This window comes from Aphis gossypii, chromosome X (genome assembly GCF_020184175.1).
Source record: "Aphis gossypii isolate Hap1 chromosome X, ASM2018417v2, whole genome shotgun sequence".
NCBI lineage: Eukaryota > Metazoa > Arthropoda > Insecta > Hemiptera > Aphididae > Aphis > Aphis gossypii.
The window spans coordinates 45,423,361-45,439,852 of NC_065533.1; the positions used below are offsets into that span (position 1 = coordinate 45,423,361).

At 27.9% G+C, this 16,492-nt stretch overlaps 2 protein-coding genes across 9 annotated transcripts in view; one reads left to right on the forward strand and one right to left on the reverse strand.

The window, feature by feature from the left end:
* Nucleotides 1-6,243, forward strand: part of LOC114122699 (nuclear receptor coactivator 3) — a 50,423-nt gene extending 44,180 nt beyond the window's left edge. For 7 of the 8 annotated variants that reach the window (XM_050207948.1, XM_050207944.1, XM_050207946.1 and 4 more), the window contains 11 exons: nt 125-355; nt 418-596; nt 660-815; nt 927-1,145; nt 1,207-1,358; nt 2,190-2,316; nt 2,410-2,523; nt 2,600-2,813; nt 2,899-3,069; nt 3,161-3,243; nt 3,645-6,243. In XM_050207948.1, coding sequence (XP_050063905.1) covers nt 125-355; nt 418-596; nt 660-815; nt 927-1,145; nt 1,207-1,358; nt 2,190-2,316; nt 2,410-2,523; nt 2,600-2,813; nt 2,899-3,069; nt 3,161-3,243; nt 3,645-3,746 — 1,748 coding nt within the window. In that variant the 3' untranslated portion in view covers nt 3,747-6,243. The remainder of the gene's footprint in view (nt 1-124; nt 356-417; nt 597-659; nt 816-926; nt 1,146-1,206; nt 1,359-2,189; nt 2,317-2,409; nt 2,524-2,599; nt 2,814-2,898; nt 3,070-3,160; nt 3,244-3,644) is intronic. The other variant, XM_050207945.1, reaches the window with a different exon arrangement.
* Nucleotides 6,244-9,647: 3,404 nt separating this feature from the next.
* LOC114122713 (tubulin beta chain-like) lies at nt 9,648-13,131 on the reverse strand. The gene is made up of 5 exons (XM_027985455.2): nt 12,941-13,131; nt 12,699-12,807; nt 12,338-12,533; nt 12,109-12,268; nt 9,648-10,718 (listed from the first exon to the last, which is right to left on the reverse strand). Exons 1-5 carry the CDS (start codon nt 12,995-12,997, stop codon nt 9,903-9,905), a joined length of 1,338 nt encoding a protein of 445 aa, XP_027841256.1. The 5' UTR covers nt 12,998-13,131; the 3' UTR covers nt 9,648-9,902.
* Between the last annotated feature and the right edge of the window lie 3,361 nt (nt 13,132-16,492).

A 16,492-nucleotide genomic window follows, 5' to 3' on the forward strand; every position in this document is an offset into this window, starting at 1 on the left:
TAACAAATTATACTACATGTTTGTGCATGTGTTAACTTACACAAACTTACTATTCAGATATAAAATAACTAATTTATATAACTACATCTGTTATTAATTTAACTAATATATTTTCTTTCACTAGGTGGTAATAACTTGTACCTAAATCATATGCTGGATCAACCACAGGCTAACCAAAGTCAAAACCAAATTCAAATACAACAAATGCGACAAGTTACCTCTTCAGCTATTAGTGGCTACAGTTCTCTGCTAAGTAATATAGCTGAATCAAATAGTAATTCCTTACAATTTAATTCCGATCCAGAATTATCAGAACTTTTAGAAGAAGTCATGGATATTATGAATGTTAATTCAGGTAAGGTATTTTTAAAGCATATAATCTTATGAAATTGCTATAATTTTTAATTAATATTGCAGATAATACAACATTGTTAAACTTATTCAACGTTTTAGAAACACCAAATGTCCCCAATCCTGTCGGACAAACCACTACCAACCAAAATTCTTACAATTCGTTAATGAATGAAAAAATGGCTGTAAATGCAATTCAAAAATCTTTGATGCAAGTTGAATCTACAGTCAAATCGCCTTCACCAGTAAATATTTGTGACTATTAATTTAATATACTTATACTATAGAATTGAATGTTATAATTCTAGATGAACTATGGTTCTCCCACTGGAAGCAATCATCATGCACAAAACCAATTTATTCCACCTCCAGCATATCAACCTCAACAAAAAAACACTGTCAGATTTAATCCACAGCAATCACCTAGACCACCATATCCTAAAAATGTTCAAACTCCACCTTTGGTTAGTTTTATAAACAATATATATACAATCATATCATTATTTATTAAAATAGCTTTGATATTCAAAAGCTTCAATGTTTTTATAAATAACTGTTATATTTTTTTTAAATAGCAACAACAGCAGTTACTATTGCAGCAACAACAGCAACAAAAACAAAGGTTGATTCAGCAACAACAACAGAAGCAAAGACTTTTGCAACAACAACAACAACAAAAAATAATGGTTGTTACAACAAATGCTGCAACTTTACCAACCCCAGATCCTACTGCTGCTTTACAAACTATAGATTCATTGTTAAATAATACTGGTCCACCTAATGTTGCGTTACAAGTAATAAAAACACTTAATATTAAAGGATATATTTTATTACAATGTACCATGTGTTTTTCAGCGTTCCTCGAGTGTACCTGATTCACAATCTCAACTAAGTCCAGTTTATGCTGCCCCTTGCAGTGTGTTGCTCAATTCATCTCAGATCTCACCTTCATCTAACCGACAACCCCCATATTCTACTCTTACACAACAATCTTTCCCTATTTTAAAGTAAGTAATAATGCTTTGTAGTATCCAGTATACTGGTATTAAGTAAAATAAGTAATCTGAAATTTTAAAGAAACTACTTACATTTGTATGGAAAATATAAAATATATTTTTATAATCTCCACCATACTTATTATTATTACCCAATAATATTTTTTTATATCCATGAGTATTAAAATATAAGCCTAAAATTTATATTTATGTCAACATTAAGACATATATTTTCATTTATCAGTTATCACTAAACACATCAATTTATAACTCACTCTACAAAACAAAAAAACTGATGATATTTAATATTAATGGTTTGAAAATTATGTTAGAGTTTAGGAAATAATTATATTTATGAGTTTATAATTTGTTACCTACTAATTTGTACCCTTAAATATTATATACTATTGATATTTTCTATATAAATCAAATTTAGATAATACTTAAATATGTTTTGTATAATGCAATTATTATATTATGCTATTATGCTGTTACCATATTGTCTATATTAGGATTTACAAATTTGATATGAATATTGTCTCTGATATCCTTTTGATATTGTTTTGCAACACCAATATTTATTTGAAAATTAAATATTATACCAATTCCAATGGCCTTGATTATTCGATATTATAATTGATATTTTTCAATAAAGTTCTGTAGAACCTTTTTTAGACTTGTAGAGATCAGTTAGAAAATTGTATTGTTAGCAACAATATTTAATATATTAAAATATATTAAAAGCATTAACATTAATAAATAAAAATATAAGTATTAATTGTAACAAAATATTTATTAAAATGTATGATTTTATAATTTGATGTTATGATATTTTATTTCTAGCTATGGAACTACTACTCAAACTCAAACCACTACACAAGCGCAACAAATTGTACAACAAACCACATCAAGAGTGTCTCCATCATCACATTCACAATATCAAAATCCTATCAACCCTTGTGTTAGCCAAGTAATTAATGCTTATTATTATTTGTATAATAAGAAGGTACTCATATTACATTGTATAATATAATAATATTTAACTTGTTTTTTGTTATTATAGCAACAACAAACACCAAATATTTATATTAGCCAAACACAACAACCTGGGGTGTGGACTCAACAAAGATTGACATTACACCAACAACAAAATCCTATGCTTAACGCTCAACTACAGGTATAAAAATTATTTTCAATTTATTTTTGTTTATATGAATTAAATTGATTGAAACAATAAATAATATTGATTTTAGATCACTGGTGGTTTCAATAACAATCCTGTTAGACAAAATTTTATTAACCAACAGCAACTTAGTCACGGAAGTGCCACTCGTGTGTTAACAAGTCCTGTAGGTTATAATACCGAAGTACCACCTAATACTAATTGTCAGCCACAACAACAACAGCAGCAACAATACCGGTTATCTAGGAATATAAATATGACAACTACTAATTCACAAATCCAAGGTAAAAATGATAACTTAATATACTTCAATTTATATAAACCAACATTTTGATTAAAATTAATATTTATAAAATTTAACAAATACAGGTGGGAATAATGGTGTCACTGAGTTTACTAGAAATGAGTTGCGGGCATTTGTAGGTGTTCGTAGTCAACAGCAAGGAGTAACTCGGTTATCTAACCAATTATTACCTGGACAAAATGTTAATTCTGCTGAGCTTGATCCGCTGGGTTTAAGTTTTGACATGTCTCCTTCAGGTACAAAAGAAAACAAAATATTTAAAAAATAAAACTGTTACATATTATATTACATTTATAACTTATCACTAATATTACGGACAAATTTTAGGTGGTAATGAAAGTCCGAAGTGGTCTAATTTGAATTCAGATTTAAGTTCATCTTCACCACAGCCCCAAGGAATACCTGCAAGGGTAAGTTAATAGTAGTGGCAGTGTGAATGGGATACCGTTGTAACATTTAAGTAGAAGTGGTATGTGGGTATGTGATCTCCGATAAATTAAAGTAATTGCCATAGTTAAACAATCATTACTTGTTGTTATTCAAAAGGAGCTATAACTTTTATTTATTATTCAAGGATACCTACTTATTCTGTTGGTGTATTAAAGAATTTTACAAATAGTAACTTAAATAACTCAATAATATTTGAGTTTTATATCTAAGAGTTAATCATCCAAAATAATATAAAAACATGTATGAGTAAAAAAAAATTATGTCATGTTATTGAAGATCAAAGTTCTCGTTGCCACTAGTTAAGAATTCTTTATAAATACACTTATTATGGACAAATAATAATTTTTGTTTTTTATCTTAGAATTCAATAAATGACTCTTCGAGAACTAGTAGTGCAAATTCAACCACTAATGTAACAGACCAAAAATCATCTCCTCTTCTGCAAAAACTGCTTTCAGATTAAATTCTTTTTTGCCTAATGTAAAAGTGGCAAACATTTTGGGTTGAATTGTTTTATATATTATTTTTATTATTATTATTATTATTATTATTATTATTATTATATATTTTTTAATATTATGTATTTAGTTTTTTATTTACTTATTTAATTTAGTAGTAAAAAAAAAACAATTTGAAATTTTAACAATTTAACTATGTACAAATCTACCTACTTTACTTAAATAGGTGTACATAATATTTTTAGAATTTAGGCTTTAATGTTACATGTTGTTTTATTTATTAAAATAAGAATAAGTTATTAATCATTGTTTTGTTTTACTTGCCAATGTAATGTAAATTAGTTTTTAATTATAGTTTTGATAACAGTTTTACTTTGCTTATTATTTTGTTTTTTTTTTTTTTTAATTTTCGATGCAAATCAGTATTTAAGAGTAATTATTTTCAATGGAGTCCAGTCATAGTTGACATATGTTCATGATTAATGTTCAATGTTCATTTGTGTGCTCTTGTTATTTATGTTAAAATTTAATAAAATTCTTTATATTTGTATGATATATTCAGTAACTAGAAAACATTTCAGCAAATATTCCCAATTATTTTTATTTTATTTTATCAGCACTAAACATATATTTATTTATATTTTATTATTATAATTATTACAAACACCGTTTTTTTTTTTTTTTTTTTTGTTAATTTGTCATAATGGTTTTGTTAATATTTATTGATATGTTTGATCGTTAGTACGTTTTTATTATACCAACTACAATGATCAGTTTAATGTCATTGCGTTTCATACGGTGACTACATATCAACAAAATGTCTTCCTACTAATATTATTGATAGAATATAAATTAATTATTATTGAATATTATTTTTTATTATGTTTTTCTTTTTCTCTTTCATTATTGTTTTGATTTAATTATTTTCTTTGGTCTTCCTACAGTTTTATTTTTGACATTTATAGCAATGTTTCAATTTAAGGTATTTAAATTCATAGATTTTGTCCGTTTCGGTTGTTCTTGTAATTGAGCTTATAATAAATTAATATTTCGAGTTAGGGTCAACACATTCAAAATATTTATATAAACAATGGGCTTACTCTTATGATTTTAAATTACCTCGTTATGAGTTGAATATTATCACTTGTTAAATTAGTTTTCTTCTTCTTATTCCTCCTAGTAAAAGATACTGGATTCCATTATTCAATTCACTTGGTCAATTTAATTATTTTTATCACATGCTTATTTCTCAATTTAACTACAGTGGCAAGCAACTATGTTTTTAAGTCCTAATTGTGTTCAGCAATTTTGCTCGTTCATGTAATATCATAATTTCTTAAAAATTATTAGATAATTAGAACACTTAAAACAATTTTTGTATTTTATTTTAAAATGTATGAAAAACAATTATATTTGTGAGAAAATGTTTAACCAAGTATCTTTTAACATGTTAATAATAATAAGTCGTTATTTTGCTTACTATTATTATTATATTTTTATTATTATATATTATTATTTTTACTGTTGTTGTTGTGAGTTTTCTTTTTTAAGTTCCTTTTGTTATTATTTACAAATAATTTTTTTTTCGGTCTTAAAACCTAGATTTTTAGGAAGTCATGTATCATTCAGTTTTATTCCTAGGTGTACATTATTATTATTACTATGATTATTATGATTATTATTATTATTATTATTATTATTATTATTATTATTATTATTGCCCCATTTTATTATTACAGTTAACTTCAATTAGTTAAAATATGTTTGACAGTAAGCACTAAACGCTGAAATTGAACTCTTCTAGGTTATCTGGTTGATGTTGTTTAATGTTGAAATTAGTATAAATTAATACATTCTTGGTGTCGTTTTTGAAAAAATGTTTATGTAGGGTATTATTTGCCAATTAATATTCTTATAATATTATATTATAGTTACCTATGAAATACACTCAGGTTATTGCAAAATATATATGTAATATAGGGGTGTTTGTATGTGGTTTTTTATTATTATATATACATATATATATATATTTTTTTTATATATAATTTCAAGTCTAATGTGTAATGACACAACAATAGTGTTAGAATAATTTAGATTTATCTAATGTATGATAATATTTCGTAAATTTTTAAGCAAAATTGTACATTGACCAATTTGGGTTATTATTATTACTTTTTAATTAATTATTATTCATTAAGTAATCTTAACGCAGGGAGATATGCATTGTTGATGTGGGAATATGTGTGTTGAGATAGTAATTTTATTTATACACTTGTTTTATATGTAAATAATGTAAAAGTTGATACTAAATGTGAAGGTTATATAAAAATATCTCGTGAGTGATAATGAGAAAAAAATTTTTCAATTTTTTATTCCATTATTTTTGTAACAGTTCTTATTAACTTAATTGAAAATTATATATATGCACGTTTTTCATTTAAATGAATTAACTGTGTTATCTTTTTTGAAATATAATTTTAATTTAACGTGAAGAATAAATATTTTTGTTTATTTATTTATATTTTTTCTAGTAACAAAACATGACTCAAACATTTCTCAATTCTCATGAATTTAAATTTTAAATGCAAAAAATTTATTAACTAAAAATATATTTTTAAACCTAATAATATTTACTATTTTTAATATAAATGAGAGTAAATTTTACAATTTTATAAATAGTTTATATTTTTTTCTGAATGTATTAAAAAATAAGGAAAATTAAGAATGGTAACTCACATATTTAAGTAGCATTTAAATTTTATTTTTGAAAAATATGTTATAAAGTCGGCATCTTGTTTTATTATATAAATATATAATTTCTGATGAACTAAATTACATTTATTAAGAAATGTGTGTATTTATGCATATATTATACACAAATTTATATATTATACATACAAATATATTATTATATATACATTGTTTAAAATATATTTATTTATGTACTACATATTAAATGTGAATAATTTTTTAATGTAGAACTGTATACCACAAGAAATTACTAGTTATTTTTATGGATGTAATTTTTTAATTTATATTATATGATTATTATTATTACTATGTTGCAATTTAATTTTGGTTATGTAAAGTTTTATTTTGTGGATTTATGAATGTAATAATGCAATTTTTTAATATTTTATTAAAGAAAAGTTAATACTATATTATATTAAAGTATATACATATATATATATATATATAATATGTGTATACATATACTTATAAAATTAAGATAGTGATCCTAAATTGTATGGATAATAAGGTGTATTCCTGAATATTTTTTATGTTTTGAAAATTGATGTTTATGTCTAAATAGACTTTCTTTATACTAAATGGGTTATACATTTTCATTCCTTATTATTCTGGTATAGTAAATATTTATTTTTAATTCATATATACAGTTTGTTATTAAAATTACTATTTGTAGAAACTATAGTGAATAACAATTGGTATATATGTATGTTAATAGTTATCAATTATGTTTATATAAACACAAGTAAAAATCATTACTCAATTTTGATGTATAATTAACCTCAAGTTTTTACGTTTGGTTAATTTATTACAAAGAAATTCAAACATTGAGTTGGAACTTCACATTTTACTGGTCCTTATTTATGACTTTGGTATACACTGTATGTATGTCTGCATTGTTTTGCTGATAACATTTTTAGCAAAATTTTATTTAAGATGCCCCCCCCCCCTGTAAATGTGTTCTGGATCCAAACCTGTAGTTAGTCTTAATTTGATAATAAATTGCAAAATATTTACTTATTAAAACAATAGCAAAATAAATAATACTGAATTAAATATCTTATAATAAATCACTTTAACAAAATATTCCAACATAAGAAAACTAGATACAAATATACTATACTCTAATGAAATAAATCTAATAAGTGGCTAATATTTTGTTCAAATTTAAAATGACTGACATTTAAATTACAAACTTTTATGATAAGTTGTTAAAAGTATTTCATCTATAATTCAATAGCCTAGATACAAAAATGCACATGGTATGAAGGATAAATCCTATCCTTGGTATTTTTTGTTTAGCTTGTATAGCATTGATCCAATACAATAAAAAAATATTTTTGTCATGTAACATGTTTAATGAAATGAAAGAACTATAACTTTGGCTATTTACTGGTGTCATCATTAACTCCCTAAAACTTTTCATTGACTTAATAATATTAAAGCACTATCTTAAGTGCAATGCTTGAATTAGAAAACTAAAAAAACAAGATTCTCAACTTAAAAAAATGTTTAAATGTATACTACTATATTAAATTATATTTCTTTATTGTTATTTAATACATTAGTATAATAAATTATATTATTCATTAGATTAAATTCTAATATTTCATTCAAATACTTAGTATAAAACAACAATTTTAAAAATAAAGGATCTTAAAAAAATATTTTGTTTAAAGTATGTATGTATATCATTAACTCGTACTACTCGTATTATTCCATTACATTAATGAAAATATTTATAAAAAATGTTCTTAAGATGTAGGTACAACATACTGAATTATTGAAGTAGTTCCTCCATATACTCAATTTGAGCTTTGCATGAACATTAAGGGCAAGTTGGGAGTAGTGTTTAGTATGAAAGAAGAATACGTTTGATTTGTATTTTGTTTGTTTCTTCTTCATTGAAATTTATAAAAAAATGTTTTATTTAAATGTTAGACAATTTACAATTGCAAAATTTCTTGCATTATTTACTAATATTTTTATTAAATAATTAAAATATTAACATAAGTAAGTAAATAACTGGTAACTATAAGATACTGTACGGACCTATTTATTTAAAACAAAACCTTTTACGAATGGTATTTAATCGTCTTACAAAAACAAAAAACTTACTACTTAGTAAACCGAATTTATCCAATGCGGCCTTATTGATACGTATCCCAATGAAAACATGATAAATTAGTAAATAACCGTTAATAATCGACACGCATTTCGCACAACGTACAGACGTAGACAATAAAAAGCTTTAACAGGGAGCAATTTCCTTGGAGTTGCAATTTTAAGCAGATTTGAGTGACGACAAATTTTCAGAAAATATATTATATTATATTTGTTCTTCGTAACTAATTTCGTGTCAAATTTTTAAAAAGTACAATACAGCTAGTATGAAAATTAAATACCAATCATGATAAATTTAATTTAATTTATCATGATACCAATATTATAATCTACCAACAATTCAAGTTATAAAATGTATCACAACTGTGTGCCTATTATGTTGTTAATAACTTTGTAGCCCAACCACAACAAAGAGCTATTATAATATGATCTAATAGGTAATAATTGTTTACAAGTTATGAATGGTTTATTTTTAAACGTTCATATAAAATAATAAAATAGGTACCTACGTACTTGACTAAGTATGTTTTATTATCGACTATAGAAAATAATATCGACGGTCTGCTATAGCTGATGGACGGGTGTCCATGTTAAATATAGAAAATAAACTTTTACCATTGATTTTGGAATATAGTAAATTCTATCATTCTAAAATCAATGCTTTTACAAAATAGTCTTTTTTAGTCTCTGTCTTTCATTTTTCGTACTGTGTCGTGTATAATACCGCCGTGTTTACTATTTGTCTGAAGTATTGTCAATTTTACGGTTATACATACCTAATTATTATGTGTGTTATGTTTAAAGTAGGTAAAACAACTAGTTAAACATTTTGCTGCAAGTTGCTCTATCTCTATCAGTGCACGATATAGTAATGCTTGTTAAAAAAACGGTCACATCCCTCCTCTCCCTAATGATGAAATCGTTTGACCAAAAAAGCAAAAAAAAAAAAACCTATTGGCCGGATTATAATAAAATTCACGTAACTCTACATGTATATGACAGTAACATTAAAAAAATTAAAAAAAAAACTGAAATGAAATTTTAATTATATATATTTTGATAGCAATAATAATATTATGACGAGTAGACAGAATATTTTATAAAATTTTTATACATATAGGTATTTCATGCGCACGTGCACTGTGCAGATTATATATATATTATACATACTCACACCAAACGCATACCGTATCATAAACGCAACGTCTTCGGTTGAACTTTTATAATGTAGTATGGTATAGGTAGTAGTAATTGAAAACAGGTTACGTCGGTAAGCGGGTGCATCGCGCTTACGCCTCTGCGTCCTCGTCGTCGTCATCTCCTTCGCCTTCCTCGTCGATGGTCGCGTCCTGGTACTGCTGGTACTCGGACACCAGGTCGTTCATGTTGGATTCCGCCTCGGTGAACTCCATCTCGTCCATTCCCTCGCCGGTGTACCAATGCAAGAACGCCTTGCGCCGGAACATGGACGTGAACTGCTCGGACACGCGCTTGAACATTTCCTGTATGGCCGTCGTGTTGCCGATGAACGTGGCCGACATCTTGAGGCCCCTGGGCGGTATGTCGCACACCGCGGTCTTCGTGTTGTTGGGTATCCACTCGACGAAGTAGCTGGAGTTCTTCGTCTGCACGTTGAGCATCTGCTCGTCCACCTCTTTCATGGACATGCGGCCGCGGAATATGCTGGCGGCCGTCAGGTACCGGCCGTGGCGCGGGTCGCACGCGGCCATCATGTTCTTGGCGTCGAACATCTGCTGTACCAGTTCGGGGACCGTCAGCGCGCGGTACTGCTGGCTGCCGCGGGACGTGAGCGGCGCGAACCCGGTGATGAAGAAATGCAGACGCGGGAACGGCACCATGTTGACGGCCAGCTTTCGGAGGTCGGAGTTGAGCTGCCCGGGGAACCGGAAGCACGTGGTCACCCCGCATATGGCCGCCGACACCAAGTGGTTGAGGTCACCGTAAGTCGGCGTGGTGAGCTTCAGCGTCCGGAAGCATATGTCGTACAGCGCTTCGTTGTCGATGCAAAACGTTTTGTCGGTGTTCTCGACCAGCTGGTGCACGGATAACGTTGAGTTGTACGGTTCCACCACGGTATCCGATACCTGAGCACGAAAATCGTATATAAGTACACGATAAATTAACAATGAGTGATTACGAATGGGTAAATTAATAATAATATATTGCTCTCCCGAAATATTATTTTATTAATTACGGATAACAACAGTGCGGCGTAATTGGGGGGCTACAGATAGGTGGTAAGGTTAGGGCAGGATCGCCCTATATAGGTACCGGCGTAAATATATTATATAGAACTTATTTCCAGTCCAATTAATTTAAATATTCAATTAATATACCTAATCAACTAGTTAGTTATGTTTACGCGTTTATATAATGTACTGCGATTTGTAATATTGCATTATATTATACACCCACTCGTCAATAAATTATTATATTAAAAATATTAAAAAAAAAAAACAATTTGAAATGTTAACAATTTAACTATGTACAAATCTACCTTCTTTACTTAAATAGGTGCATACATAATATTTTTAGAATATAGGCTTTAATGTTACATGTTGTTTTATTTATTAAAATGAGAATAAGTTATTAATCATTGTTTTGTTTTACTTGCCAATGTAACGTAAATTAGTTTTTATTATAGTTTTGATAACAGTTTTACTTTGCTAATTATTTTGTTTTTATTTTTTTAATTTTTGATGAAAATCAGTGCCCCGACAAAATATCGCATGACCAAAACATCGAAACCAATAATCGTAAAGAAATAATACCGCGCTACATTATTATCGCGTCTGTATAATATTGTATTTAACTTTATATTATCTAATCATATTCACATTTTACCTAGCAATGCATTCAAATATTCTGGTTTTTCATTTTTAATTTGTAAAAAGTAATAATTTGTTGCTGGAACAAATTTTCGGGGGGTCAAATAATATTTTCATTATTATGTAAATTATTATAATTAAGTTACTTATAAAAATTCAATTTATTAACTATAAAATATTTCCCCCGTCCCTCTCTCCCTATATACAGCTTCGCTTTGTCACTTTGACTGATGTATTTACAGTTCTACAGTTTTATTCAGTTTTTCAGAATTATGCCAAACTATTTATAACTATTCTAAAATATCAATCGATAATCAATATTATTTATTTATTACTTAATTACTGCTATATTTCATACTGGCGATATGTATACCGGCGATACTTATTCTATGCGATGTATTGGTTTCGCGATATTTTAGTAAAAGCAATAAACGTCTTAATAATATAAATAGTTAATACTAATAAATATAATACGTAAAAGTAAACTTAAGGTAATTATTAATTTTAATTTTATATATATTTCAAATAAAAATTTAGATAAATAAATTTAGGTGGTAGGTATACTTTAAATATTTTTTTAAAAAAATGATAGTTAGAAATCTTTAAAAATTTAAGAATTTATTGTTAATTATACATTTATTTATACCTTGGGAGAAGGAACAATGCTGTATGTGGTCATAATACGGTCCGGATATTCTTCTCGAATTTTAGATATTAAAAGTGTGCCCATCCCGGAACCAGTTCCGCCGCCCAATGAATGGGTCAGCTGAAATCCTTGCAGACAATCGCAACTTTCTGCTTCTTTCCTGAAACATAAATTGTTTTCCTTGATTTATAATATAAAGACCGGTTAAATAAAATGGTTCATAATGTACCTGACAACGTCCAACACTGAATCCACTAACTCTGCACCTTCCGTATAATGCCCTTTAGCCCAATTATTACCAGCTCCAGATTGTCCAAAAACAAAATTATCCGGTCGAAAAATTTGACCGAAAGGACCCGATCTCACCGAATCCATGGTACCCGGTTCCAAATCCACAAGTATTGCCCGAGGTACATACTTACCACCTAATATTTCGTAACAAAAGTGATTGTAACATTTTTTTTTCTATTATTACGTAATACGTATTAGGTGCGTAAAAAAATTGATACTATTTATAGCAAATAATGAAATCGTAGAATAATACAGCGTAACTAGTAACTAAAGACCCTATGATTAATTGATTAATTTACCAAGCGCTTCGGTATAATAGACATTGATTCGTTCTAGTTGTAGATCAGAATCTCCATGATATGATCCGGTCGGATCAATGCCGTGTTCATCGGATATGACTTCCCAAAACTAAACAATTTATAATAAATATTATGACGTAATATTTAATTGTATAAATTTATATAGGTAGTAGGCAACTATATTTATAAACATGAACAATTATAAAAATCCCATCAAAAATGTAGGTATTTATTTATATTACCTTTGCGCCGATTTGATTTCCACATTGACCCGCTTGTAAGTGACAAATTTCACGCATGATTATAATACAATGGTAATCGAATTAAATTATTTAAAAGCAAAAATATTTTATGTGAAAGACGAAAAATATAACTGAATTCATCAAACGTTCGTACACTAATACACTAACCAAGTAACGTTAGAGAGTGGAGACGGAATAGAATAACAATATTCTCGTATATCAAAATGGCCAGCTATACATAAGTGACAGATGATCGTATGAAAATCATCGATGGTATTTGTTTCCAAAGACGCTTAATATATTTTGTATTATAACCAGTGGGAAATGTTTAGCATTTGAATTAATTGTTAGATGTCCCTGCAAGCTCCCAAACTGAACTTATTATCACTTTCAGCGTATCTAAATTCGTATTTCATCATAAGAGTATTCAGTTTGGATTTTAATTTTTTATTTAAATTGTCATCAAAACTCTCGGCAAATATAATCAATAGATATGTATCATTTTTATTTTCCTATAGCTAATTATTTTTGTATTTATTATTGTATCAATAAATAATATATCTGCATTCAATTCGTATAGGTACTTTTTAAGAAATAAGTACCAACGCAGTATAAAATGATAATGTACTTCGCAGTCCTGGGTAAACATTTAAATTAGTATTCAGTGGCGTAACGCAAACCACGCGTTGCGGGGGCCCACGGTAATTTGGGGCCTTTGGTTATAGGATTATATTTGGTGTAAATGTGTAACAATATTTAGCGCCCCATTTTTTATTTTTGCGGGGAGCCCCAATTTTTTTTGTTACGCCACTGGTTGAAGTATAGGCAATAGGCATACGTATTCAAAGTCAATAAAGGTAGCTATTTTTTTATTTTTTTATTGTAAGTTGTAAATTGTCATAACTTATAAGTAATAATATTTAAAAGTTCAGCTTATAAAACCAAAATATCATACCAGCAAGGATGAATAATCAATTTTTAGCCTACCGCGAAATTTTAAGAAGATGCCCCATAGAAAAAAACCATTTGTTCCTCTCACAAATTACAATAATGTATGACAATTAAAAAAAATAATGTCAAATTTACTGAGTATATTTAGTAACAAAACAAATTTTAAAATATATATTTTATATATTATTATCAATTTATTTAAAATTTTTAAACAATTTTTAAAGGTTATTTATTGTGTAGGTACTCAATAACGGATTTTTAGTTTCTAATACATTAAATAATACAACAAATTATATTATTTTTTTAGAATTAACACTGATCAAATAACAGAATTTTTTTTTTTACTATTGTATTTTAATATATATTATTATTATTATCTTTTGAGACAATACCAATTTACTGTAAAATGGTATAAATAGGTCCGCGGTATAAAATTATGTGTAATTAGTAATTACATACATTTATTCTAATAATTACTACAATATTATACGTATACCTAAGCAGTTAGGAAAAGTTTTGAAACCCAGCAAAATAATATTTTTTAGGATACTGAAATTAAAAAATAATTTTTTTTTTTACTATAAAATATTAAAATGTAACTTTAAAGTTTAAACTGCAAAAAAAAAGAATACACATCAATGTAAATCTTTATAATACATTTCATTTCAGAATATAAAAAGTACTTATATAAACACAAACACACAGGTTTTCTAATATCTATTGTTAAAAAATGTATTAGATATTATCGTAAATTTGATAAATTTTTTCAAAATTAGAATTTAGAATTTATTCTAACGCCTATAAAATTTAAATTGTGTCTATATGTAGATATTTTTAAATTAATATAAGATATTTAGGGCTGGGATTTTAATATCCTTAAAAATACAAAAATGACTTAAAAAACTTAAAAAATTTACTTTAAAAATGCATTTAAATTATATTTATTATAGCTTAAAAATTAGAAAAAAATTTTTTGTTTTATATTTTATTTTTATTGTATTGTTACTATAGTATTTGTTACTTGTTTAGTTCTAGCTGGTCGTACTAAGTAGTTACTATTTTAGTTAAATATAAAATATTTAAAATATTAAGTATAAGGTATATAGTATTAAATATTAGTTAAAATATTTAGTATAATTAGTTCAATAATACTTATCGAGACCTGGCTAAGGTAAAATTGTTATCGACAATAACTTACTATTGTCGTACTATATAATATAATTTATTATTTGTATACCGTCAGCAGTTTGCTGAAAGTTTTGTTAATAACAACAATTTTCGTTCATTTTAGGAACAAATTGTGAAAAATACTCTAAAAACTAAGAAAATACACTAAAATTTTCAAAAAATTCTCTTAAAAATGCATTTAGGGTTAATTTTAGTAAAAAATACAACAACAAAAAATTATTACTTTAAAATAATCAATATCACTCAAAATACATTTTATACTTACAGACCAACGTTTAATTACACCAGGAAAAATATGCCTTATTAGCATCAAAATCCCAGCTCTAATAATAATATATCTAATATATTTCACTGTCGAGTGTTTTGTCCGAATGCAGGGTAGGTATAAACACTAATATAGACTGTAGTGTTACACTAAAAACTTTAATCGACATTTATATAAAAAAGAAAAACACATACCTAACAGCAATAAAATCAATATGAATATAAAATGTATTTATTTTAACAATGCATAACCATTGAATTTACTATTTTCACGCACATATTATTTATTCCTACACTCGCCGCGAAGTCGTGTGCGATAAATAGCGATGGCGTACTCATTAAATCGTTTTGACCTAAGATTAAAACTGCAGAATTGAGTTAAGATATGTTTGAATTTTTTTTACGAGAATAAAAACATTATTTATAATATTTGACGCATTGAAAAATATTGATAAACGGACGACTGCGTTATGATTCCTGTGGTTTGTCACCCGTAGAACGGCGGCGAGTTTTCCGATTACGCGAAGCGCTAACCTAACTCGATACCGACGATACCAATAACATATCGTCATTCAATGTTGAAGTTGCACCATCGGACAAATTTAATTCGCCGGTGTTGGAATCGCCACACTCTTCGGCGAGAACTCTCCTCTGCCTGCGCGACATTAGCCTACCAGAAGACCTCTTTTTCCTCCGGCTACCGCGGCGACGACGACGACAGCCCCTCCTACGTGCTTCTCCTACGACCCGACGCATCGGTGGTTTCGTCGTCGTCATCGTATTTGTCCTGCTCCTGGTCACTATATATAATACGACGAGTCCTTCTCGTTGTCCTGTTCGTCGTCGTCCTCGCCGCTTGACCGTCTGCGGCCGGACCGCGACCTCCTAGACCGCCTTCTTCTAGACCGGCGTCTACGCGACCGACGGCGTCTCATCTCGATGATGCCACCGACACCACTGGTCGTCCGTGTACCACCGGCTAACGACGAGTCTCTCGGAATGTCGACTATGGTGTAGGGATCGTTTTCACGAACATTGCCGTCCTTTGGCACCAAAGACTTGTTTCTCGTCATCATAGACATTATATGAATTTGAAATCGAATTATATTTAACAGCGAAAAATAGTTAAATTATAATAGTTAAAAATTA